Source organism: Solanum lycopersicum, chromosome 2 (genome assembly GCF_036512215.1).
Source record: "Solanum lycopersicum chromosome 2, SLM_r2.1".
NCBI classification, from domain to species: domain Eukaryota; kingdom Viridiplantae; phylum Streptophyta; class Magnoliopsida; order Solanales; family Solanaceae; genus Solanum; species Solanum lycopersicum.
The window spans coordinates 64,356,097-64,382,832 of NC_090801.1; the positions used below are offsets into that span (position 1 = coordinate 64,356,097).

At 34.1% G+C, this 26,736-nt stretch overlaps 4 protein-coding genes across 7 annotated transcripts; 1 reads left to right on the forward strand and 3 right to left on the reverse strand.

The window, feature by feature from the left end:
- Window positions 1–865: 865 nt before the first annotated feature.
- DFR (dihydroflavonol 4-reductase) lies at window positions 866–3,076 on the forward strand. The gene is made up of 6 exons (NM_001247479.2): window positions 866–1,112; window positions 1,268–1,437; window positions 1,540–1,734; window positions 1,837–1,996; window positions 2,102–2,294; window positions 2,383–3,076. Exons 1-6 carry the CDS (start codon window positions 959–961, stop codon window positions 2,657–2,659), a joined length of 1,149 nt encoding a protein of 382 aa, NP_001234408.2. The 5' UTR covers window positions 866–958; the 3' UTR covers window positions 2,660–3,076.
- On the reverse strand, window positions 3,063–12,480 carry LOC101259403 (auxilin-like protein 1). The gene is made up of 8 exons (XM_069294510.1): window positions 9,864–12,480; window positions 5,693–9,143; window positions 5,557–5,623; window positions 5,308–5,378; window positions 5,161–5,226; window positions 4,987–5,076; window positions 4,205–4,381; window positions 3,063–3,276 (listed from the first exon to the last, which is right to left on the reverse strand). Exons 1-8 carry the CDS (start codon window positions 10,232–10,234, stop codon window positions 3,241–3,243), a joined length of 4,329 nt encoding a protein of 1,442 aa, XP_069150611.1. The 5' UTR covers window positions 10,235–12,480; the 3' UTR covers window positions 3,063–3,240.
- Window positions 12,481–13,833: 1,353 nt separating this feature from the next.
- LOC101264478 (gamma carbonic anhydrase 1, mitochondrial) lies at window positions 13,834–19,153 on the reverse strand. Its single transcript, XM_004232376.5, has 5 exons — window positions 18,809–19,153; window positions 17,275–17,418; window positions 15,001–15,126; window positions 14,757–14,908; window positions 13,834–14,388 (listed from the first exon to the last, which is right to left on the reverse strand). Exons 1-5 carry the CDS (start codon window positions 18,921–18,923, stop codon window positions 14,113–14,115), a joined length of 813 nt encoding a protein of 270 aa, XP_004232424.1. The 5' UTR covers window positions 18,924–19,153; the 3' UTR covers window positions 13,834–14,112.
- A 1,290-nt stretch (window positions 19,154–20,443) lies between these two features.
- LOC101264169 (soluble inorganic pyrophosphatase) lies at window positions 20,444–23,867 on the reverse strand. Of its 4 annotated transcripts, none has more exons than XM_004232375.4 (9): window positions 23,639–23,867; window positions 22,904–23,039; window positions 22,669–22,697; window positions 22,144–22,209; window positions 21,917–22,024; window positions 21,733–21,798; window positions 21,208–21,328; window positions 20,869–20,950; window positions 20,444–20,767 (listed from the first exon to the last, which is right to left on the reverse strand). In XM_004232375.4, the coding sequence occupies exons 2-9, from the start codon at window positions 23,031–23,033 to the stop codon at window positions 20,725–20,727; spliced, it is 645 nt and encodes a 214-aa protein (XP_004232423.1). In that variant the 5' UTR covers window positions 23,034–23,039; window positions 23,639–23,867; the 3' UTR covers window positions 20,444–20,724. The 4 variants fall into 4 exon arrangements, with proteins under 4 accessions (XP_004232423.1, XP_019067942.1, XP_069150613.1 ...); XM_019212397.2 differs by lacking the exon at window positions 23,639–23,867 and adding an exon at window positions 23,519–23,631; XM_069294512.1 differs by lacking the exon at window positions 23,639–23,867 and adding an exon at window positions 23,415–23,605.
- Between the last annotated feature and the right edge of the window lie 2,869 nt (window positions 23,868–26,736).

A 26,736-nucleotide genomic window follows, 5' to 3' on the forward strand; every position in this document is an offset into this window, starting at 1 on the left:
TTGCAAAGTACTGAAGTACATATAAACAAACATCTCTAGATCGATTCAAATTCAAATTTGTAAACAGGTAAAGAAAATGTTTAGCATGCCTGCAAAACAAAAAGGTTCGTCCATTTTATACTTTATTTTATTAATTTGATTTTCTAACTTTAACTTTATACGAGCTGAAAAAAAGCTAAAAATGGCTTTAAATCTTGTAAACTTAATGTACCAAATTGAAATTAAAAAGTTGTGTCAAAACAGAAAAGATATATCCTTTTTTAAAATAGATTAAAAATGAAAGTATGATAAACAAATTGAAACATAGAGAATAATTATTTTTAAATTTCAAAAGCATTAACGTGAAATTGATTCATTATTAACTTTAGATGTAATGAGCTTTCGAACAAAATAATAACATACTCGATATAATTCAACAAGCTAAGTATAGAGAAGATATATTGAATGCATACAAACTTTGTATTGAGAAGCTGTATCTAATAGAATCTTCGGCGTAAAAAAGTGAAATCAAATACCATACTACATAGTAATTCTTTATTATAGGGAAAAAGAATAAATATATCCCAAACTATTACCATTTTATCCTTAAAAAAGAAAAGATTTCAATCGCATGTATTCAATATTACCATTTACGATAGTTTTAAGATATATTTGTCCTTATTCCTTTTATTATATGTGCTGATAAGAAAGTGGCCAGACACTTCACACTAGCCCTTCTTCTCTCACCAACCAGTCACATTTGGTTAATCCAACCAAGTTATTGAACGGTATGTTGAGCACGTGCTTACCATCTAACATTACCACTCCTAATACCTCTACGTGCAAGCAGTATAAAAACAAAATACATAAACATAACTAAAATCTCATATCGTTGTAATTGTCATATACTAGTGGTAATTAAGTCCAGTTACACTTAAGGTTAAATTTGCTGACTCTTTTTTACCTTTCATTTCTGAAAATGGCAAGTGAAGCTCATGCAGTTGTTGATGCCCACTCTCCTCCGAAGACGACAACGGTTTGCGTCACAGGAGCAGCTGGATTTATCGGCTCTTGGCTTGTCATGAGACTCCTTGAACGCGGTTATAATGTCCACGCTACTGTTCGTGATCCTGGTATGTTTTCGTTTTATTCAAGAATTTAACTTATATAGACTATCAAATAATTTATAAACCCATTAATCAATCCGTACAAAGCTGCATTACGAGGATCCAGAGAGGTGTCTGTTTGTATGCAATGACCCTTATATAAGATGCATGAACTTTTGTAGAGAACCAGAAGAAGGTGAAACATCTGTTGGAATTGCCAAAAGCTGATACAAACTTAACGCTGTGGAAAGCTGACTTGGCAGTGGAAGGAAGCTTTGATGAAGCCATTCAAGGCTGTCAAGGAGTATTTCATGTGGCTACACCCATGGATTTCGAGTCCAAGGATCCAGAGGTACTATAATGTAACAGAGTAGCTTATCAATACTTATGGACTTGTTACATTTCTGGATGATTAATACTAAAGTAACTCTCATGACGTTGATATACGTGACAGAACGAAGTAATCAAACCAACAGTCAGGGGAATGTTAAGTATCATAGAATCATGTGCTAAAGCTAACACAGTGAAGAGGCTGGTTTTCACTTCATCTGCTGGAACTCTTGATGTCCAAGAGGACCAAAAACTCTTCTATGACGAGACCAGCTGGAGCGATTTGGACTTCATATATGCTAAGAAGATGACAGGCTGGGTTCGTTTGGCTATTCTTCTCTTTTAAGAATACCCTTTCTATGTTTAAAAAGAAAAAAAAGTATTTTCATCACATTGCTTTGTGAATTTAATTTGATTGCAGATGTATTTTGTTTCCAAGATACTGGCAGAGAAGGCTGCAATGGAAGAAGCTAGAAAGAATAACATTGATTTCATTAGCATCATACCACCACTGGTTGTTGGTCCATTCATCACATCTACGTTCCCACCAAGCTTAATCACTGCCCTTTCACTAATTACCGGTATGATTAATCACAGTCAAGAAGACAGTCAAATCCTTTAATTCCAGTTATTACTTAATTAACAGCATTTCACAATCATGGGCTTAATCAGATAGAGATGTGCAGGGAATGAAGCTCACTACGGCATCATTAAACAAGGTCAATATGTGCATTTGGATGATCTTTGTGAGGCTCATATATTCCTGTATGAGCACCCCAAGGCAGAGGGAAGATTCATTTGCTCATCCCATCATGCTATCATCTACGATGTGGCTAAGATGGTGCGACAGAAATGGCCAGAGTACTATGTTCCTACTGAGTAAGCCACTCTGCTCCTCTGTATTCCCAAGTATAATTGGCTCCTTCGTAGAGTGATGGATTGGTAACTCAATCTGGTAAAATAACAGGTTTAAGGGTATCGATAAGGACTTGCCCGTAGTGTCTTTTTCATCAAAGAAGCTTATGGATATGGGGTTTCAATTCAAACACACTTTGGAGGATATGTATAAAGGGGCCATTGAGACTTGCCGACAGAAGCAATTGCTTCCCTTTTCTACCCGAAGCACTGCAGACAATGGAAAAGACAAAGAAGCAATTCCCATTTCTACTGAAAACTATTCAAGTGGCAAGGAGAATGCACCAGTTGCCAATTGTACAGGGAAGTTTACCAATGGTGAAATCTAGAAACCCAACCATACATAATAAAAAGGCGAGCTACCTCACCAACATGTTCTTGGTTCTTGATGGCTGCTTGAGGTTTTTCAACACAACATGAGTAAAATGGTCAATAAATATGGATATTCTCATCTTGCTTGATTCGGGCAGGTAGGATATCAGAGAATTCTAGGTATATTTTGTAGGGAAAAAAAACTAGAATCTCTTCAGGATCTGGATCCTAATACAAGGACATATTAATATTCCATTTTATAAACTTTGCACAAGCAAGATCTAATTTTATGGAAGAACTGAAGGCTCTCGCGTATCATTTGCCAAAATAATTACCATCTTTTGTAATCATCTTGGAAACTAGAGATAATATTGATAATATCCATAGTAATAATAATAATAAGAAGAACAAATATCATCATAACACAATAATATAGCCTTTTCATGTAAAATTTCATTTCAATGAATAGCCATGTTAGCCCATTTTCTTTCAGGAAAGTTTATGCTTGCTTACATGAAGAAACAAAAAAAATTATGAGAAACAGAATTTACTCACTACTGTGCAAATTATATGTTCAACTGAGCAAACAAGTCTTCAACTACCTCTCCTCAGAGTTGAATCTGTTCCATGCTTCCTATAGACACAAAAGAACGATAACCACTAAGATAATTCAAAGAAGATAATAAAAGAGAATGGACCATGGGAAGAAGAGGGGGAGGTGAAGCTGGTAGGAAGAAAAGCTTTTAAGTGTAAGGAGGCTGGGGTAAATTCTATTAGGTCGCAGATGATAGTCTGTTATTAGGTCACCACAAAATAAGGCCATTCTGACTAGAGTTACTGATTCATACAGAACAGACAATTAACAGAAGAAAAAAAAAAAGCTTAAAGAAGAGGAGTATGAAGAGGGAACAAAAGAAATGAAGAAGCCACATGGAACATCACATTACATATTAATTAATAGAGTTCTTTTTTCTTTTTCTTTTTCCGATTAGTAAGGTCATCAAATGAAACTTCGCTATCGTGATAGCCAAAATACTACATAATAAATGTCACCCTGTTTGTTCTATGACTAACTAGACACTGTAAATCAATTTTCGGTTGGCATCTTACAACTACTAAAATGGGCTTGAATAGAATGGAATTTGTACAGAGGATATATTGAGCCAGCCAACTAGTTTGGATTAGGGTTAAGATGATAAACATGGCAACTGTACAGTTCCAAAGTACTCCCTCCCTCTGTCCCAATTTATGTGGCAACATTACTATTTGGGAAGTCAAAGTGTTTCTTCCTTGACTACGTTTCTCATAAATACTTTTAGATATTTTGAACTATTAACTAGTAAATGACTTACAGTACTTTTATGTGGTTTCCAAATATGTAGATTTAATTTCCAAGAACTTGAATCTGTGTCTGAATCTAGGTTCTAACTGGCAATGAATAGGTACATAAAGAATATTTTCTTGCTGGCTAATTCAAACTACCAGAAGCTTGCATTGGTGTACAGAAAATGGACAGGCTGTATCAAGTTGATAAGTAAGGAAAGCTAAATCATGAAACACACCTTTAAAAGATCAAAGACTTTCTCGCATATATACTTCTGATGAATACTAGCACCTCGCTGTTGTAATTTGTCGGGATGCACACAAAGTGTAGCTTTCCTATAAGCTTTCTTCACCGCTGCAGAAGTTATAACTTCTGTTAGTGGAATAGGCTGCCAACCGCTATTAGGCCCAAGAATCTGCAATAATGAATAGATACTCTTGAGATTCAAAATTGTGGAGGTTGACCAAAAATCAGAAGATGACAAGTGCGAAAAGGCTGCTATAAGTTACTACTAAGAACTCAAAATTAATCAATACTACTGACATGTTATGCAGTCATGTTCTGATGTCAGCCTGAGCTTTCTCAGTGCTATGATTAATAGTACAGGCCACATGTAACAATTTGACTAGTAAAATCCTCAATAAAAATGACCAAGAAGCACATAAGTAGGCAAATGTTAGGACTATTTGTTTTGTTAGTCACATTTACCCACTCCAATAATTTGACAGAGGTAATTAAAGGAAGAGACCAAGTAAAGGCTAGATTGAGCAGCCAAATTTCTTAAGATTTATGAGTCAATACATCAACTTTTTTTAGTTGAAAAGAACTCTTAAATGAGAATGAAACACCTTCGACTTAAGCAGTCAAATGACTAAGCAAAGGTAAATCTGTAAAACATAAATCAAATGTTGTTTCGGCTATACTGATAAATATATATTTGGTATAGTATTAAGAAAACTATTTTAACAAGCATTCAATAGTTGATTAACTTAAGAAAAAGCATTAGAAGAGCAGGCATACATATTGCAACGTTGAAAGCAATGCACGTAGATTGCCTTCTTTCCCGCTTGACCATCTTTTCACTTCAGCATCCAGAGTTTCAGCCAATCTCTGCACAGAAATGCCTCAAATAAGACAATATGAAATGTAGATCATTCATGATATATGGTGTTATTCAAAGATATGGATACATACATTTCTCTCTGCTTGCTCTCTCTGAGCTTGAAAATCACGCATATTTTTTTCTGCTAGGGCCTTGGCCTAAAATCAAGCCAAAAAAAGTTTAATATATATAAAAGAAAATTAACTCTTAAAGGAACAAGATGGTTAGGAAGCACATACTGCACGCTCTGATGTTCTGCGATACCTCTCCAACCGTGCTTTACATCTTTGAGGTGATTCACCTTCAATGCCTACAAAGCATTTAATCTTACTAGAAGCTTCACAAGAAAAATTTAATCGCAAAAAGTTACTTATGCAACTAAACAAACAGGAAATTCAGAATGCCTAACTAATGGATCAGGAAACATGAGGGAAAACTAGACTATAAACCAAAGAAAGAAGCAGAATCGTTGTGCTTCATCTACATACCAGCACGAGCTGAAGAATATGAATATCTCAATTTCGAGGTTTCTGTGCTCCAATGTGCATGTTGTTCCTGTCAACAAACCCCAATAAGTAGGCAGCCAGCATGCATTTCTACATTTAAGAAGGAAGAGATACTCACAGAAGAAGAGCTTTGTCTCATTTCTGTGCTCCTAGAATAAGCAGAAAACTTTTCAGAAGATGATCTTTCCACTCGGTCACATGATTCCTGGGTAGCCTTCTCAGCCATTGTTTTCTCAAAAGCTCGTTGTCGAGCCTCTGCAGTTGCTCTTTCTACTGCAGCCCGCTCAGCCTTGAGCCTAGCTCCCTTAGCTGCCTGCTCTGCTGAAGATCTCTCTCTAGCCTCTGCAGATACTTTCTCTAATCTTTCTCGGGCCTCCGCCATAGCTCTTTGACGTATTTCAGTTGCAGATTTCTCCATCGCAGCTCTTTCTACTCTCCCACGGGCTTCAAGATATGACCTTTCCAGAGCTTCACGAGTTACAGACATCCGATCCTTTTCTCTTTCCCTTTCTCTTTCCCTCTCTTCTTCTAACTTTCTCATATATTCTTCCTCTATTTCTCTTTCTTTTTTCAGTCGCTCATCCGTTTTTTGGGCCTCAGGAGTAATGATTTTATTTGAATTTCTCTCTTTCTTCTGGGAACTTCCAGTTGCGGCTCTCTGGTCTACACTTGACAGGATTTCAACATCCTCTAGCACAGCAGCCAAAGCATCTCCTATTTTCTTTGCATTTGTGGCCCATTCCCTGACAATGTTTTGAGATGTAAACTTTTCTTCCATAACTTCCTGCTTAGTTCCAGACTGAACAACCTTGGTGTTCACTCTTGGCCCTTCAGCATTTGTTCCATTTCTATGGTTAGAGTGATTATCAGCTGTAAACTTTTCCTCTGAAACTTCCTGGTTACTGCCTGACTGAAATCCATTGGTATTCACTGCCAGACATTCAGGAAGTTTTCCATTTCTTTGATCAGGATGGTTTCCCATTTCAAAGGCTGTCTTCTTCAGTCTATCCGATGCTTTATCTATGTAGATACCAGCTCCACTTGGATTGGTCAAATGCTCATTTGAAGAAGTAGACCCTATTGCATCTGCTCTTCTAGTTGGGTCTTTCCCATGCTCCAAGATATCTTGTCCCTTGCAAACAGAGTTGCATCCATCTTTAGGCAGCAGATTGGTCATTCCAACTTCTGATTCTTTTTCACAATTTTGCAACTCAGTTTCTAATCTCTCATTTTCTTCGCAGGAAAGGGCTGATTGAGTTGCTTCCAGCTTTCCTCCATCTTCCTCCGTCTTCTTGGACATTTTGTTCACAAGTGGGGTCTCATAGTTTGGTTGGCCAGCCCAATCAATCGTCGTAACATCCTTGCGAACTTCAACATTAGAGTTCTGCTTCAAAACAGACCCAACCATTTCAATTGGGGCGCTATCCTCGGTCTGTTCGCGCAATTCATCCCACTTAACATCACAAACAATTGTTTGCTCAGTTTCTTCAATCTTACCGGCCTTTTCAGATATGTTCTCAAATTCTAATCTGGAAGTCAAAGGGGATTCTCTCTTATTTTCTTGCTGCTCCAAAACCTCACTCATTTCCATATTATCATCTTCTCCTTCACAACTAACACTCAGTCTTCCCTCAGTTTCTTCTCCTTCTTCAGCATCATTTTGTTCTCCTTCATGCTCTTTTCTCTCGAGAGTCACTCTAAATTGGCTGTCCTCCTGCTCCCACTCAAAAGCACCTTTTGCATCCTGATCTATTGGGCCCATCTTGAAACTCACCGTGTTGTCCCTCTCATTTTTGTCTTGTTTGCAAGCTACCTCTGACTTCTCATCGTTCTTTTCTGATTTAAAATCCTCGTTTGGTTTCTTTGCATCCTCCTCCCAATAAATAGCGCCTTCCTCTCTTTCAGAAACTGCATCGAGTTGCTTCTTCGTTTCCTGCTTGAGTATCTCATTCACTCTCTGTCCATTTCCTGTTTCATCAACAACATCCCAAAGTCCTCCCTCACATTCTTCAATCTCAGATTCTACCATCAACTCTAAATCAATATGTCTAGAATCAGTATTTATACATCTCTTTTGATCATTTAATTTTCTCCTTCCACCACTTAATTTCACAGTAGCCTTACATTCACTCACATTCTGGCCACTTCCTCTGATGTACTCTACACTTTTGTGAGAACTGCTACTTAGCTTCTCACTTGTTCCCTCTTGCTGGACTTTAACATGTTTCTCACTCATACTAACATCCGGTGAGTTTTCTTCTGCTTTAAGTGTCTCCTTGTGCTCCAATTGACCACACAAATCTTCTTCTTTTGACCTTTGATGCGTATTGGCCAATTGGTAGGACCCTTTACCCATTTTTTCTTCACTTTCCTCTATGCAGTCACGAGCCTCCTTTGCTGCAACATTTTTGCAAGTTTCTAGATGGTCAAATCTGTCAGTGGCTGCTGTGGATTGTCTGTCTTCATGTGACTCCATATTATGCAGCAAACCAGATTCAATCTTGACTTCCTCAGGAGACCCACAAGATGGGTAAGTTTCAACAACTTCAAAAAATTCCGCACCTTCCCTCCATGCAACTCTTCCTTCAGCTTTTATTGGTTGTTGAGATGACATATTCGGCTTATCCTGCTCACTTTCTTCATGTTTTCCAGTAGATTTGAAATGTTCTCCATCTTTAATATTACCAGAAATAACATCATTGTTCTTAAGGACTTCTTCAATTCTTCCAACACACATGCTTTGTTCCACGCCATCTTTGTCAAATGTCTTACTTGGTGTTTCCTCCAAAATACCCTTCTCCAAATGGAGTTCTGCATAACATTTTAGATCTTGCTTCTTCCTCTCCATTAGCTCTTTTGCACTTCTGAGCTTTGCTTGGGCCTTCTCCATTGCATCTTTTATAGCTGCAGAGGACGCCGCTGCAGATGAACTTGCATATACTTCCATGTCAAAGTAAGGCTGTGAACTATCCCCTTGTTTTTGCTCAAATGCACAACTGTTAGACGCTTTGAGTCTTGAATTAAGTCTATCAGAGTTCCCTTTCTTTGCAGCCATGGCAGGTGGCGGTCTTGATGGTGGAGGCAACCCTGATGGCCTAGTTCTTAAGCTGATATCTGAGACAGTTAAGAATGGCTTATCTGGAGTACAACTAGCCTCACTACATTTCTCTGGATGTTTTGAATCACTTCCATGCATGATATAGCTGCTGCTCATTTTACGTGGCGTGCTTCTTTTGTATTGCTGGTCTTCTACAAGCGGTCCACTGAAGTCCACATTGTAGTTGATATCAAGGTTTGCTTGTCCAGGTGGCTCCTCATCTTCTGTATTTTGAGAAGCCTGACTTCCACTGACCATGTAAGTATATCCAGGAATAGCATGCAGATGAGGAACATGTGTCATGCCATTTGACATAACTCCTTCGCTCCTCTGGAAAGTCTTGTGATATGAAATGTTGAACTGTTTGGTGTCGTCTAAATGATGAACATCAGCACTAGAAGAGCTCTGACTCCTTTCTGAAAAAGCTGAAGGATCCGACTCATTTGACAGGGTCTCACTTTGAACTGGACTCCTTTTATCAATAAAAGAAATAAATGAAACATAAAATTATAACCCCTTTGAACAGAAGAAAAAAGAAAAAAGAAAAAAGAAGCCACATGTTCATATTGAAAGCACTGAGAAAGATAAAACTGATTACACTAAGTGAAAAATGAGATTTTATTAATACATTCTTTTGATTTGTTTCAGTTCGGACATAGACATGTAAAAGATATCTATGATTTTCTAAACTTCTCCGCAAAAAGAAGTGTTTAAGACATTTGATTAAAGAGATTAGCTCTTAATTCATACATCACAAATTACAGATTCTCACTCTTAGCTGCAGGGTCCAAGATGAGAAACCACAATCTCAACTTATTAGTTTCCAATAGAAACAAAGCTTTATAGACATGCTCAAATTAGAGAAATTAAGGCCAGCACAAGCACAACTATGGCCTAACGGTCAACGAAACTGGGCAGAAAAATTAGATGATGCTTTCCAGGTGGTGGATAGAGCTACCAAAACATGAACACCAGCGTTAAAATTTATTTTTTTTTTTTTAAAAAAAAAAAGTAGAATTTGCGTTTTTACTTCCCGCAGCGTTTGCAGCAAAAAATTCTCCCTAAATTTGTAAAAAGCAACTCAACATTTCCAAAGTCCCATACGAAAAAATGGAGTGAATGCAAAGCACTAATCACATTTTCAAAGAAAAAGGAATCGAAAAATAAACAGAGAAAATGAAGAAGATCATACCAGCCCTCGTCCGAAGAATCATAGCCAGAAGTAGACTGCCGAACCAAATCTTCGTACGAAAGGGCAAAATCAAAAACAGGAAAACCTCCAAAAATCTCAGAGTAGTCCAAATGAGAAGTCTGAATATCGACGGACAACCGATCATCGTCTTCATCAAGCACCGGAAGATCCAAAACGGGAATAGAGGAAGCTCGGGAAGAGTGAAAACCTCCAAAAATCTCAGTATAATCCTCATAACGAGGAGCTAATGTTGGCACTCCGAACTTGGGCGTACCACCAAAAACGTCGTCGTATACAGACTTACTTGGTGTTGTAATGAACCCACTTCCATGGTAACTCTTTTTAGCAAATGAATGTGACAGATTTTCCATGGAAATGTCACTCTGAATTCTCAAAGAAAAGAAAAAAAAAACAGTTCACACTGTGAAAGTGGAAACTAGAAAGAATGAAGCGTGAAAGGGGGTAGTATGGGAATTATAAGAAGAAAAGAAGTTGCTTTTTTGAAACTAATGTTAGGAAGAAGACATATTTTGTTTAGGATTTTGAATATCGAGGAAACTTTTTGGTTAGTAAAATATATTGTGATGGGCGATTATCGTTAGTGGCAAAAAGGGGAAAAAGAAAAAGACAAAGACGACAGTAAGCGTGGTGACAAAAGAGTCGCCCATTGTATAAAACTCCGGCAGCTTTCCGGAACGTTATATATATCTCCGTATAACATATAAATAGATATTTAAATTTACTGTTAAATAATAAATAAATATTTTAGATATATATATATATGTAAATTTATCTCGACTCTTATTGAGCGTATAATTACAAGTGAGAAAATAGATTATTAAAGAGTTGTTCAAATTTAACTAATTTTTAAAAGAATAATTTACCCATATAGCACCTATAACTACAAAGACCAATGAGCTGCTATTTATTTTTTTCATTTTAAAAAACTTTAAATTTAGCAACTGTCTATGGTTAGCCTTATTGGGTGAGATTCTAGATACTGGAAAAAAAATCAAAAAAACTTTGTGGATTGCACGTAAGACTTTTAATTGGCCCCATCCCAAGTATTTCTATTTTCAAACAACGAATCATATAACTGCCCCCAAATTTCTTTTTATAATATACGTACGTACTATCATCTTTAATTAATAGATATAAAAATTATATGTCATAAAAGAAAAAAAAAGCTGAAGAAACGTAGTTTGAAACTAAAACCAATAGTGCTCATCTTGTTTCAGAAATTAAAATTCAATAATTTGAATTTTTAATATATATTTAACTTTATTAAGTTTGATCAAATTCGCTATATTGTCTCTGTCACTGTATCCAAGGTTGTTTTCATTATTAGTCTGATAAGAAACATACAAAATATCTGCGCGATTTGCGATCCCCTCTCTAATTTGTAGGCCAGCCTAACAATATATACAGACAAAGAATACACACTTATTTTTCTTGTTTAAATAATTTCTTATTTCAACTGAAAATGAAAGCTATTTTTCCTAATAATGTAACTACTACTTAAATAAACGCAATTAAGAAGAGTATATTATGGTAGGTGGATAGCATTAGTTTTAGATAGAGAAATATATACCACATGATATATTTAGGGAACCTAAACGGTTTCTTGGTCATAAGTGCATTAAATATTTTTGGTGATAGCATTTTGATAGCCTCCTTACAACTATTGTTCATGTAGAAACATGAACATTACAACAAATAAATAGATGGAAAATGATGTTTCTAATTAGGTTATGCTTTGTCCCTTACTAAATATGATCCCAACAGTACTAACCCTATATTGTATTACTTGCTTCAATAATATGATGTATATAATTCAATTGATGAATTGGTGAATGGGACCACAAACTCTTATTGTTGACTATTTTTTTATGATTTTATATTCGATATTCAGAGTACTGACAAAATTTGAACTGCACATTGCATGCTTATTCGAGGTAATATTCCTAACAAAATTTTCTTCATATTCAAGACTCTAACCAGAAACCTTTAGTTAAGAGTCCCGCCACCACAATACAAACAAACCCATGTTGGTTATTGATGACAACTCTGTTATTAATTCAACTAAATCACAGTTTACCTTAGTACTCATCAAATGTAATAACGTTGGTATCAACAAACACAATTGTCATAATAATTGCAAATGAGTATTTTGCCAGGGCATTAATGTTATCCTAAATATATATGGGCTGGCATATCTTAATTTCAAATGCTCACTAATCAGATAAGATTTTGAATTGATTTTTCAAAGATATATAACACACGAAATAAAAGTTGTGTGGTACTATTGATATAAGTAAAATCCACTATTTCTCTTTTTTTCTCTCATCAATACCTTTATATTTTATTCAAAGAAATTGTTTGTATTATATAGGAAAGACAAGATTTAGATCCAACATATGTCATTATTCTAAACTACTTTAATATGTCTAAAGAAAGAAGAGGTAGGCTCTTCTTCTTGGTTACTCTTTGCATAAACCAACCAATTATGAAATGCCAAATGATGAATGCTTTTGCAAATTCCTTATTGAAAATTATATTGGAAAAGGAAAGGGCATATGTGAATAATGGCATTGAGCAATTGAGTCTATGAAGGAAAAAAAAAAAAAAGGCTAAAGAGTGTATGCCTCTGGGTCCAATATGTTGGTTAACTTTATTCAAAGTCACAGCTTGCTAAAGCTAAATACTCAATTTCAATCATTAATGTCTATAAACTTAATCATGTATGGATATACGGTGTGTAGTACTTATTAATCTAATCTTGTAGATTAAGGTTCCATATATAATATATAGATTTAATTAAGCTCATGAAAGATGTTTAGTATGATTGCATGGACAAGAACTTTAAATAAAACACAAGCGTGCAGCCAACATAATATACAAATAGCCTGTATCCGCTCTTCATGATCGATATTTATCACTTAGGTTTATTTGTTATTACTCCAACATTTTTGTGACTGTGAAATCATAATGCTTTTTCAAAATTTTCACTTATGGCATCATGGCTGCAGATCGACTAAAAATACAGTAACAGATATGGCAATTGAAAAAGTCTAGACTAAATATGTCCAATCAATATCACAATGCTAAAAAAAGCAAAAAAGAAATGGAGAGAGCATATGAATTACTAGTGAATATAGTATTGATCCCTAGTTGCTTTTGGGACAAAATACATTTATAATCAAATTAAGAAGATAAATTATGCACCTTATAAGTAAGCTTTTTGAAATAACAAGCTACTATGTCTCCTCGAGAGTATCCTATTACGAGGTTAGCCGTCAAAAAAGTTATTAAATCCTACTCATATCTTGCTAACCAAAAAGCTACAGAGAGAAGGGTATCTATACATCACTTTACAAAATTATATGTTCAACTATATCTACCTACAAAATTTAATTAATGCAAGAATAACTCTTCCAATCTCTCGTACATCTTTTTACTAGGTAATCTAATTGACAAGAGAACGTTGTTATTTTATAGGAGAAACCCAAATAGATAGAGTAATTATACTCCCAAGAATGATTTTTTAATCTTGTTTTCTGTATTTAAACTTTAAAGAGAAATACTAACGCTTGTGTCCACAATTCACAAATGTAAAAAGTTTTGAAGGGAAACTGTCTGGTGTCCATGGCCTTTACGCAACTTATTCAAAAGGTATGTAAGATCTTCAAAAACATAAATTTCATTTTGTTTTGAATGTCTTAATTGGACACCATTTTTAAAAAAGTGTACACCCATATAGGCCATAGGTTTTGAATTGCTTTCTGGGATTCCCTGCACATTCAAAGACTCTGGTTTGACTGTATTTCACCTACTGCGGATACAACACAATAGAAATCAGATAATGATTTTTTTCAAATTGGCTACCCAGTGCATTGTGTGTTATACCAGATAAGTGTCCTCTAAAGTTTCGATATAGAAGGAAATGCGCATCAAGAGATTGAGGTTGAGGTTGAGGAGTAAAATATGTGAAGTTTCTCATATTGCTTAAACAGACAAATATAAGCTCTAGTGTAACCTTGTTTTTTCAAGAACATCAAAAGACTGATCAGCCAGACATGATAAGTAGAAAAATGCTACAGCTGCATACCCGTATTAAACTTTGATATTTCAGCTTGGCCTTAATTATTGGAAACTAATCACAGGCATTTTGACGTTAATCCGCCCAAAACAAAAAAGAGTTACCCAATAACATCACAAAATCCCAGGATACCCCAGATGGAAACCACACTTAGGAGGCCTTTGGTGCCTTGTCTGGTAGGCTACTATCAGGCAGGACAAGCTCTGGAGGTGTTTCACTAACACCCAACATAGAGTCATACTCCTCATCCTTGCGCGCTAGTTTCTTTCGCAGCACCTTCTCAAATTCAATCTTATCCAACTCTTTTGCATTTTCAGCTGCATGAACCTGCGCTAAATTAGAATAGTTTGCGGCTGACTCTGAGATGAACGCTATTTCTTCTTCTGTGAGCTTCCTCAAGAACCTCGCTGGATTTCCTCCCCAGACCTGTGTTTTTTAGTTGTCATAATTACACATGTGAGCAAGTTGAAATTTGCAACGAAAAAATTCACTACATATTTCATAACAAGCTAGAATACAAGACAACTAGGGAAGGGACGGGCTTTTCTTTGGGAATTCCTTGTATCAGTCCACATCCTAACAAATCTTCGTCCATTTGTCAACAGTTACATGCACAGTTTCACAAGTGTATAATAGGGAGGTTAAACAACTTACTAAAGATTAACATGGAAACTAGCATCAGTATGAACAAATAATATTTTTTTCACCAATTGGTAAATACCCATGTAGGAACTTGTACACATGCGCAAAAACCCCAATAATGGCAAAATGAGTGACTTAAGTCTGCCACAAACCTCTCCGAATGGAATCCTTGTATTCTGTCTTACATGGGCACCAGCAGCGACCATAGCATTTTTCTCCACAACAGCTCCATCAAGCACGGTTGCACCCATACCAATAAATGCCTCGTCTTCAACAGTACATCCATGTAACACAGCGCTATGACCTTATTTTTTGATGTCAAAAGTCAACCATCAAGCCAACTCAAAAATTAATGGCAGATGTATATTATGCTCTAAATTGCCAGAAATTTCTCACCTATGGTAACATTTTTGCCAATTATCGTAGGCAAAACCTTTCCACTGATATTCGATTTAGCTACATGGATTAGAGAATTGTCCTGGACATTAGTTCCGGCTCCAATGCTGACACTGTTCACATCACCTGCACGGAGTTTCATGTTGAGAAAGAACAAGAAAACTAAAGAGCACAAACATCCAGGGAACTCCACACACACAAAAAGGAAAAACACTATGCAATCATAGTTTGGTTGAAGCCCAAACTTCTTAACAGAATTAGAGCCCAATGCAGAACTCATATTCTTGCCCTTAAGGAAGCTAAGATAGGACAAGGTGATATTATAAGAGGCGCAATGTAAGTTTTATAACCAAGGAAGAAGGAACAAAACTTTATTCAATACTGTACGTGTGGGAGCATATTCACTCAGTCAAATATCGTTGGCAATATGCATTAAGAAAGACACATACTTCCAAAGTATTTCATTTAAAGGCTGCCATGAGTGTGCATAAACCAAAATTTGCTCGAAATTTCAGTCGGCTAAGTTGTAGATTGAGCTTTCAATAGATAACATTACAATAAAGAGATTCAAGGAGTAGTGCTTGTGGAGTAAGTCAAAAGTAGAGTTGCCTGAGTGAAGGCATGTTTGGGCTTTGTGTCTTGTCCCTGAACAAATAATATAAGTTTCAACTTTGAATGAGCCCAAGTTATCAGGTCCAATCTAATTTGATATTTCTAATAATACCATTGGGTGGAAGCAGATAATTGTCTGATAAATAGTCCTATAGCAATCTTTTATTTCACAAATTTGACCTTTTCATACGTGAACATCCTCTCAAAGATCAATATTCAAAAAAGAGAATTATTTGACAAATTTTATTTTTAGAGAAAAACATGTTTTCGCTGCAACAGAAAAGTTTACTAATTTCTCTTCTAAAATGAAACTCACCTTTGTCATCACTCATGAATGTACATGTAAGTTGTAATGAAACCACCGTCACTTTTAAAAAACATATATAGATTATGATTGTTATATAGGGATTAGGGAAAAAACTATATTTATCAAGTGCTGCCAGTCTTCGCTTGTGCTATACATGAAGTTTTCAATACAATTCTTAACTCGTCAAAGAGTAGCATAGTACTCTTGATAGCTAGAAGTTCTCAAAATTAAGAATGATCGTACCATGAGTCCACAACTTTGAGTTTCGTTGAGATCTACACATTAAGTTTATCACAAACCCCAAAATCTTAAGTCATATTTAGATCGTAAAAGCATAAATGGCCTACATCATTTCTTTAAATTATTTTTTTGAATTGTTAAAACTAAGTACATAACAACAACAACATACCCAATGTAAAACCACAAGTGAGATCTGGGGAGGGTACGCAAACCTTACCCCTACCTAGTGGAGGTAGAGAGGTTGTTTTTGAAAGACCTTCTGCTCAAGTGCAGACTTGTCCAGATATCCTCAGTGCCAATCCTCATTCCTCAATGCCAATTTCTATTGGGTTCTTTCAACCAATTTTTTCATATTCCAATTCAAGAGACTTATTCAGTTCAGATTCGTCCAAATTAATTGAGTCTTGTATCTTTTATAAAGCCCGATATTATTGTTCACAACTGGTGTTCGGGTACACCTTAAAAAGAATTAATACATCGTAACTAAATTAGAAGAAAGGCTTAATTACCTATGATGTGCAGAAAAGATTGTACACTCAGTCTTACTACTTGTCTTACAAATAAGAACTACTGGACGACATAAACAACAGGACTACCAGGTTCGGCAAGGCATGTGACCTTATAATGTTGTATTTCAAGAAATTAGCAATATCTACTGTCTTTGTCTTATAGGGAACTACCACTGCATGATATATATCAAACTTATCAGTTCTGAAAAACAAGTAAAATCATAATGCTGCATTTCGATAAAATAAGCAATCTTTACATGCTGAGCTAACTATCAACAAACAACATTTTATAAATAAAGATTTGGCATAGGACATACTGTTGATTCAACTATAAAGCTTGACGAGTCCATAATGCAGTTGTCTCTGAAATATCTACCCATTACCATAATTCAAGAAAAGACAAATATTTTGTGATACAAGAAGGAATACTTTTCTCACACTCGTCATATGTCTCCAGGAAAATTTTACCACGACAAAAAATGTATATTTCAAAATCAATCAGTATAACAGCCGCATACTTCTATAAGAAGGGTTTTAAGCACTGACACTACCTTTTTTTAATAAAGCAGCACTGACACTACCATCATATGCAGAAGCAAAACATACCTCGCAGAACACACCCATACCAAATAGAAGCACTACGACCAATGTGAACATCACCAATTATAGAGGCACTTGGGGCCACAAATGCATCTTTCTCAACAACTGGTACTTTGTCAAACAGGTTCATCAAAGTTCTATGCCTCGAGACTGGAATAAAAAAGAGGTAGAGAATAAAAAACGTTAAAGCAAGAAGGCATGCTGCATATTGGAGAAAGCACATCAACAACCAATAAGTTTAGACATGAAATAAAAAATATGTGGTTTGACATAAAGAGGAAAACCATATAACAACAGAACACAGGAATGAGTAGAAGACTAGGAAATAATTCTAGAAGTACAGCCAAACATAGAGAACAGAACCTAAGATGGTGAGATTGGCTGATTGTGAATAAATATGAATGTAACTAAGATCATCACAATCGACACCGGTGGAATGCTTGTCAAAGATCCCAAGCCTCAGTGACTCACCCAGATGAAAATATTTATAGACTAATAATTCATCAAAATTGACCCGAGCTACTTATGCTAGTCACAATGTTGCGGGCATGGTTAATGAGAACTGGGTGAGATCAGAATTAATAATCTAGCTCTCGGATTGTTGTTAGACATATTGTAAGATAGATCATATATGTCATAGTAATACCATGCTATAAGTACTAAGTATCATGAGCAGCCTTCAAATTAACAACCCTACATGATCACTCATCACTCTTGATAACCTTGAATCAACAATACTTGTAATCGACCTTATTTTTCTTAAGCAAAAAATTGTAACTTCAACTACAGCGCCCTACTACAGCCCACAACCACAAGTGACAGGAAATCCTTGTGCACCAAGGTTGTGAAGTAAGTTCATACTAAGCGTCAAAGGGGAATTCATACCTAAGATCTCTAGGTTGTTATTTTATGCCGCAACCACCAATCCATCTCCTTGAGACCGATAATCAGGAAAATTACTTTGAAACTACACTTTCAAAGTTAGAGCATTGAATGACTGTTTGGAATGGAGAAAATATAAAATGCCAATGAAATTTGATGTCACTTAATTCTTTCTAGCTTTACGAAGCGGTCGTTTTACTTTATTTATCAATATAACAACATTCTTTTTCCTGAAACTAAAAGGGAAAGTATCCATTCGTAGATTTTAAAGGGAAATAGACAAGAGAAAAATTACTCTACATAAGTCGACATTTATCAAGAAAGGATTATCCCCTAATAAGAGATAGTCAGATGCTAATAGCTCTATGCAGCTCAAAAAAAAACTAAAACTTCACTACTTGTCATCAAACATTGAAATGTCACCTTCACGGTGCTATCTGAGCTAATAAAATTAATGTTCAGACAACAGAGTGCAGAAAATGCAGCTAAATAGAAATGGCAGAACGAAGCCTAATGAATTTATACAATTGAAAGCGTTCTGTGACTTGAACTAATGTGTATCGTTCAAATAGCTAAAGCCCTAATTGTGGGTTATATGAAAACATAACATGTTTAAAGGTGATAGATGTGAAGAAGTGAGGAGAAAGAAGAGACGTACGGTGTTCTTGGAAGTAATAGTTTCCCTGGAGGCGGCAGCCCAACCGATCAAGGGCTTGGCCTGTCTCACGGATCCAGAATCCAACGGTGTAGATTGCTTTCATCGCCGAACCCATCCTCTATTGCTTCCGATTCCACAACCGGATTTCTCCAAATTCAAACGTATATTTGTTTGATTATTTAGCTGAGGAGTTGAGAAATGAGGAGCGTTGATACCACAAAGGGCAAAAGGTGAAGTGAGCTGAACCCAAACCCCGACTCCTATTGAGTGCTCTCGTTTTAACAAGTTCTTATGAAATACATTATTTTTATTATTTCCAGTCCTATATTGGAGTTATTATGAAATAATTTATTTTTATTATTTCCAGTGCTTTAAAGGAGTTATTGACTTTGTGATTTATTATTTCAAACTCTAACATAGTACTCCTCATTACCAAAAAAAACGTAATACTCTTGAGTAATTATATTTCACATCATAATGATACTTCCACATATTTATTCAATGTTACTATTGTTTGGAAATATTATTCTCCATGTCATAGTTTTAATTAATTTGTTTAATTTTTTCTTTTAGTTAATTCATTTAAAAAGGAATCACTCTTTTAGTAACTAAATATGTTTAAAATCACGTGATTCAGTTTTTTTTTTCTTCAAAATTTATAAATAAATTAAAATAGAATAAACAAAATTAAAATGAAAGAGGATAACAAAGTGTAAAAAAAAGATACATCAATCGTTCTAGATCGATAATTTTATAGTGTTTTAGCATGGGATATTGTGTTTGTGTAGTAATAAAAATATGTTACTAAAATTTAAAAAGTAAATATTAATACAAAATATTGTTAAACCAACTATGTTATGTAGGGTGAAGAGTTGATCAATCAAGAACCCACATAATCAAAAAATGAAAATAACAGAAATGAGGATATTGAAATGAATGTATTAGCATATTAAGAAAGGTTGGACTAAGAACGAAAATATCCAAAATAAGATGAGAGAATCTCCGTGGTGAACGTAATACAAGACTAGACTGAAATGATTTGGACATATGAAAAAGAGATGCAAGAATAGTTTTGTGAGGAGGGGCTAGAGGTAGACATAAGAACTATTTGAGTGGTCACCAAATAGACATGATAGACAACATGATGCCAAATTGAAGGATATGGAAATTGAGGAAGCATTATCAAATTCTATTATTAACAGTACTACTGATACTCTCCGACTAACAAATTCTATTATTTTTATTTGTTATTCCCTCTATTTTATCTATCATACTATTTGTTGCTGCTCATCACTATATTTTCTTTTCGTAACTGATTTTGTGCTGAAGGCCTCTATTAATAACAACCTCTCTACCATTCCAAATTAGAAATATGACCGAGAACCCACCACCCTCAAGTGTCTGCCATTCTGTTTTGAAGTCATGCAGCATAATTTATTTGCTGTGTAGAATATCAGTTTAGCAAAAATTCAAGTGAATATATATCTCATGAAGTAGGACAATTTTCTCTCTAAATTATTTTCAAGTTACCCAATGAATTTTGTAATATCAACGCTCACACACAGCTTTAAGGTTTTTGGGATGGATATTAAGATAGAGAAGAAGAGAAACAAAACCCAATCAAAACAAGATAGCTAGCAAGTTCAATATGTTGTAAACTTTTGTAGATGCTGAGACTAAGCAAACATTTTTTCTACAGCACTACCACTGCACATTACCAGTGGTTTTCTTGATGCTTTCTGTTCCACGTCTTTACTGAATTCATGAAAATTGAAAGTTCTACATGCATTTCAAATAGTATTTGATACTACCACATTAAACTAAAGTATGCATATGAAATTCAGGGAGCCATCGTCAACAAGTCAACTGGCTTTTCTGCTTCGATTTTCAGTAGTGACAACAAGTCCTCAACAAGGTCACTTCCTCAAACTTTCCACAATGTAAGAAGCATACAGGTCCCTGCGATCACAACCGTGGAGATGAATATTTTTTGGTTAGGAAAATTGATAACACAAAAGAATAAACAATCTTACAACATGAGAGAATTCAAAATAACTGACATGGAATACTTGATGGCATCTACAGCTGCTTCAGCAGGAAGAAAGTCCTCAACGGCAACTGACTTGTTCTCATTCTTTTTATCTGTTGATAGAGAGTCAAGGATCTATAGCAGAAACAGTAGATACATACCCTAGCAAAGGTGTCAAAAGCCTTACGATATGCAAACATGGTCTTAAATATATTCTTGAAATTTATAAGAAATGGAAATAGACACCCATTGGGGTGACATATAAACCCAGAATCCTCCATACACATCCAGCAGCCTCAGACCTATCAGGATGAATATGGAGTATTTCCTTCTTAAATTAATGCATGACGAAATGCCATATCGAGGATACAGTCTTCAAAAAAGCGCCGAATTTCAGCAAGACGATGAGGAGGAAGCTCCTTGATGTCTGTGTAGTGGCGAAACTCGGGATCATCTGCACACACTGCTATTATCTTGTCATCTTTCTCACCCTGTAACAGAGCATTAATATCTATCAGTTATTCCATATTTTGCTATAGTTGTTGCAATTCACTCACAAAAAAGGGAAATATAACTGTGGTGCCACAATGTCACACACAACCAAGTTATTTGGTTTGTGTCTACTAAAATTCTAATTCTGGTTTCAATATTCCCTCTCATAGTTTTCTATCAACTGCAACGGATGAGAAGTTATCACCACCCTTCATCAAGTTGACAAAGGGAGAAGTTATCAAGTGTATTGACCTCTCAAGGTTAAAATATGTACACAACAAAACTTAAGGAAATTAAAACTAAACTATCAGATTTTTTATAAGCAAATGTTTTTTTTTGTTCAGCAATTTTCAATATCCTAAAGTACATGTGGCAGAAAGTTTACTCGATTGAAAAACCTTACCTGATCAATCATAGGCATCAATCCAATTGCACGAGCACGAAGAAAGGTACTTGGTAACACAGGTTCCTATACAACATATAGCATGGATGTAAGAGTACCTAGGAATAAGGTTACACTGAGGCAAGTAATGCTAGATTGGGCCCAAGGAAGATGTGTGTATGTGCATGTGTAAACAAAGATATACCTGCATCAGTACCAAGACGTCCATTGGATCACTGTCTTCGCAAAGGGTTCTTGGAATGAAACCATAGTTGTGTGGATAAACAACTGATGAGTACAGTATTCGGTCAACCTTTTAGACACAAGTTCAGCAATTCAGTATTCGGTCAAATGATTATCATAACCATGAAAACTCTTAAATGAATTTCAAAAGGCTGGAAAGAATTAAAGATCACTGGGTTAAAATAGCACCTTTATAAGGCCACTTGCCTTGTCAAGCTCATACTTGACTTTGCTGCCTTTGCCTATTTCAACCACCTGCCAAATAACTCTTTAAGATATAAGTTTGCGTGAAACTCAATGCCATCTGTGTAGTACTTGGGAGTTGGGACTATATCCCCCGACAAATAATCACAACTATCACAGAGATAATAATGGGTGTGCAAGCCCGTGTGAGATAGCAGGTAGGAATATATCATTAGAATTTTTTTCCTGTATGTGAAACTGCCAATCATTGTTATATATTTCCAGTTGAGAACTGTAGAAATATTCAAAGACCACTATTGACTAGATAAACAAAAAGAGTAAACCAGTATAAATATATTGAAACACCTTTGCTTTGAACTTAATAAATGATCTTCTGGAAAGAATGAAAATCACTACTAACAAAAAAGAAGTGGACAAATACAGCCAGATAAGAAGGTTATGGTTGTCGGAGTAACTTAAGTACCTTATCAAATAATTTCAGAAAAGAATTACTGGCACTTAAACACTTACACAGTTGAAAACTGAAGGTGCACCTGGCCCTGCACAAGCAGAACATCAAACATAAGTACAAAAAGACACCAAGCCCCATACAGTGCAATGTATAACAAGACCATGAAATAACACCAGACACTGAAATGGATAATCGTATTATACTAATGCTGATTAAAAGCAAATTCACCAAAATAGATTGTCTACTTCTTTTCTTTCGTTTTTCTTGTTGCAAGAATTAAATAACTATTGTTACCAATCTCTAGGTCATGCCATGGATGAGCAGCAATAGATTTTCGTGACATGGAGGAAAGAATTCTTTCATTAAGCGCAACACGGGAGGTTCCTGAGTTTCTTCCAATCGCTTTTCCACTATTTTCAGCCATATTTAACTGAACAACAAAAAGGAAACCCAACAATTAGCATATATCTAGACGATCATAATTCAACGTAATAATGCAATTAAGTAACAAATATGATCAGACTATCAGGACATACAAATCCATCCCAGGTTGTTAGCAATACAAATTAAATTTTCACAAGCAGAGATGCGTATTCTTTTTCCCTGTCAGATTACCCTTAACTTCATTACTAAGTGTATTGAAAGCCACTTTAGAACCCCAAAAAGGTAACAAGAAAAGAAGAAGAAATTGATAGATGGAATGTGGATTCAAAAAGGATGAAGAAAATAAGATTGCTTGTAAAACCCTTAAAGAAGAGCTGAAAATTAGAAAAGATGGTACGGTTGGAGTGAAAAGAACGCTAACCAATGCCAGCACAAACAACAAGCCGAAGTAAAACCCACTGGAAAAATCAACCCAGAAAGAAAAATATCAAATAAACAAAACTATAACTACAATCTAATCGTCACCAGAAATAATGTTGCAAGAACCCATCCAAAAAGCGACATATACATTTATAGCAATCAAATGACAAACAGAAACAGAAAAACTTCAATAAAGAAGAAAGAATGAAAAGATGAATAACTTACAGAGAGAGATGATGGGCGAAGGAGAAGGACACTGTGCTCACAGTATTTTGTTAGGGGCAATATATACAACTTTTGCGGTGTGTACGCGTCATATGCGTTTTCACTTTCTACCAAAAGTTTCCACTAGTCAGTTAGAGTCAAAGTTGCGTCGTCCGATCGTCAAATTGCTTAAATCCAACGGTTGATATGTTTTCATTTATTTATTGTATATAATAAAATAATTATATATTTTTGCCTTTCTTGGGAAATGAATTTTTATAGTAGTAGTAAAAGCAAAGGAACTGTAATAGAAAATGCGAAACCAGAGGACCAATCACGGATCGCCACGCAATTTCTGTATTGATGAATCGCGTCATTTGATAGAAAAATTAATAATGTACGACTAGTAATTCATGACTCAATAAGATATCTCCTTGACTCATTGTTTATCATTAATTATTATATTTTTTATTTTTAGAACTGAATTATAAAAATATTTATTAATATTTTAAGATTTATTTTTTTATTATATTGATGTACAAAAAAAATCTATAATATTTTTCTTATATTTTTAAATGTCTAAATTTTTTGTTTAAATTATTAAATTAATGCAATCTAATTTAACTTTGAAAATTTGTCAAGTTGATTTTCGAAAAATGTAATATGACAAATAAAAGTAAGGCAACTTTCACATATAGCAAACATAAAATTTATATTTGTATGTTATAGTAAAGTTTATAAATTGCTCTCTATAACAAACTTATATATGTATAATTCGCTATACATATATGTATAAAACTAATTGTATAAAACGAAAAAGAGAAAAATTATATACAATTTGAATTGTATAAAACGAGGAAAAGAAAATTATATACAATTTGAATTTGTATAAAATGAGAAAGAAAGACAAAAAGAGACTTGTGCATAAAATATACAATTGAATCGCATTGTATAAACAAGAAAAAGAGAAATTATATACAATTTGAATTTGTATAAAACGAGAAAGGCAAAAGAGACTTGGGCAAGAAAAAATTTATATTATATAATTATAAGTGTATAGGACGACGATATATGTATTTGCATGCATTTATATAATTTTCTCTCGCTTTGTACATTTAGAAATACAATTTATACAATTCTATTGTATAAAACGAGAGAGGCGAGTGACAGGAATAAGTGAGCGAGAGAGGATAGTGGCGAGCGAGAATATGAGGGAGAGAGAGACTGACAAACGGTTTGTTATGAAACACAAATAAGTCAAATGATAGCTACTATATCTATTTTATATTATTAGTTTGTCATTCTATACAATTATCCCATAAAAGTAAATTGAGAGAGTATCAAATAATATGGTGTTTTAGAGCTCCAACTCAAAACTAAATTTTACATCATTTTGGTGTGTGAATAATGTTACATCGATATAACACTATTCATCTCACTAATTCACTTTATTAAATATTTTAATATTATTTCATTATACAAAATTTTTAATTATACATTTTATAAATTATAAATTATATGTTTTAATTAGATCTCTTGTATATTTAATTATCTTTTATATAATATTTTTATAATATTAATTTTAGATATAAAAAATAGCCTTTTTATAGATTAATTTTTCTACATATGATTTTTTTTTTAAAAAGTTGTGTTATTTCTATACAAATTGTATTTAGATATAACTATAATTATCCATCACAAAAAATTAAAAATGCAAACATATAAATTATTAAACAAATAATACAATGTACTTAAAAGAAACTATTTGTGCACCTTTTTTTTTATTAGATCAGTAGTCACTCTACTCCTATAAATATATAACACCAAACTATCATCATCACAATTACATTCATACATTCACGTTCTCAAAAAAAAAAAAAAATTGCCATGAAACAAGAGTCATGTAAAAAAGATGTTGAACGGCACTTGGAGTTTTTGTAATTTTGTTTTGCAATTATCACAGGGTCGTCACATTTTTTGAGGAAAAAAAATGCTACATGATATATTAACTTCACGTATTATAATGCACAACAAGATTATTGATGATAAGTGTGATCTTAATGCACAAATTCAAGATACGTCAAAAGGTCTAACTCCAATTGTAGAAATGACAATAGATGAAAGATAACGAGTTCAACAATTTTTAGCTTGACATAAAAAAATAAAGGACAAAGAAACTCATTTTGAACTATGTAATGCATTAATAGAGCATTAATGAGAGCAGTGTAGTGATCTTGAAAGTTTAATATTTATGTAGAATTTAAAATATATTTTTTTCAAATGTTTACTTAATTGTATTTTATTAATGATTTCATTTTTATTTGTATTATTTATTATTATGTATAATGCATAATATTTGCAAGAAATTCATATTATTTAAAAAGTTATGGTATAAATAATTTTATATTGAATTACTATAAAAGAAAATAATATGAATTGTATATTGCGAATGTTTTAGAAAGAATTTATTTTGAAAATTAAGAAAATATAAATGAAATAAAAAATAATAATATATTAATGAAAAGAGAGAAAACTATACTTTTTGGTATAAAATATAGTGAAGTGAGTTGAAGTTGTTTTATACTTAAATAGTAGTGCTAAATCCAAATTTGGTGTTTGAGTTGGAGATGCGCCTAATGCAGAAACTTTTAAGTCAGTTTGACCAACTTTTAAGCTCATCCAAACAGGCTCTAAATAGTGCTTAGATTAAAATTCTATAAAAAGTTTTTTCCTAATTATACCCTTAAATTATTATGAGATTTTCAAAATTAAATTATGTTTGGTCATTAATATAAATTAAAATTGTATTTTATTTAAACTTTTTATAAATAATTTTGAAGTAAAAAGATTAATTATTTTTTAAAAATATTTTATAATTTTTTTAAAAATTGATTTATGATCAAACAAAATTTTCCAAGTTTTAACTCCCAGTAATGGAAAAGTTCTTTTTCCATGGTTACACTTTCCTTATTTTTCTTTATTCAGATTTGGAAGATCCAGTATAATCTAACTCAATCTGAATCTTATTATTAGCTTAAATAAATATGGTCATTAATTAAAGCCTTCCCTTTTTGTGAACCATTAAATGGAATCAAACAAAATCTCCTCATCAACATAGA

Excerpts from the sequence above, each read along its gene's own strand:
- LOC101264478 (XM_004232376.5), bottom strand. The coding sequence starts at position 18,923 with ATGGGTTCGGCGATGAAAGCAATCTACACCGTTGGATTCTGGATCCGT. Across the intron at positions 15,127-17,274 it reads GTATGGGTGTGTTCTGCGAG|GTGATGTGAACAGTGTCAGC; the intron begins GTATGTTTTGCT and ends AACTCCGTGCAG. Across the intron at positions 14,909-15,000 it reads TGGCAAAAATGTTACCATAG|GTCATAGCGCTGTGTTACAT; the intron begins GTGAGAAATTTC and ends TCAAAAAATAAG.
- LOC101264169 (XM_019212397.2), bottom strand. The coding sequence starts at position 23,563 with ATGTATATGTCGCTTTTTGGATGGGTTCTTGCAACATTATTTCTG. Across the intron at positions 22,210-22,668 it reads CACCTTCAGTTTTCAACTGT|GTGGTTGAAATAGGCAAAGG; the intron begins GTAAGTGTTTAA and ends GTTATTTGGCAG. Across the intron at positions 20,768-20,868 it reads GATGCCATCAAGTATTCCAT|GGACCTGTATGCTTCTTACA; the intron begins GTCAGTTATTTT and ends TTGTGATCGCAG.
- LOC101259403 (XM_069294510.1), bottom strand. The coding sequence starts at position 10,234 with ATGGAAAATCTGTCACATTCATTTGCTAAAAAGAGTTACCATGGAAGT. Across the intron at positions 4,382-4,986 it reads TGCTTTCAACGTTGCAATAT|ATTCTTGGGCCTAATAGCGG; the intron begins GTATGCCTGCTC and ends TCATTATTGCAG. Across the intron at positions 3,277-4,204 it reads AAGTCTTTGATCTTTTAAAG|GAAGCATGGAACAGATTCAA; the intron begins GTGTGTTTCATG and ends TTGTGTCTATAG.
- DFR (NM_001247479.2), top strand. The coding sequence starts at position 959 with ATGGCAAGTGAAGCTCATGCAGTTGTTGATGCCCACTCTCCTCCGAAG. Across the intron at positions 1,438-1,539 it reads TCGAGTCCAAGGATCCAGAG|AACGAAGTAATCAAACCAAC; the intron begins GTACTATAATGT and ends TATACGTGACAG. Across the intron at positions 1,735-1,836 it reads CTAAGAAGATGACAGGCTGG|ATGTATTTTGTTTCCAAGAT; the intron begins GTTCGTTTGGCT and ends ATTTGATTGCAG.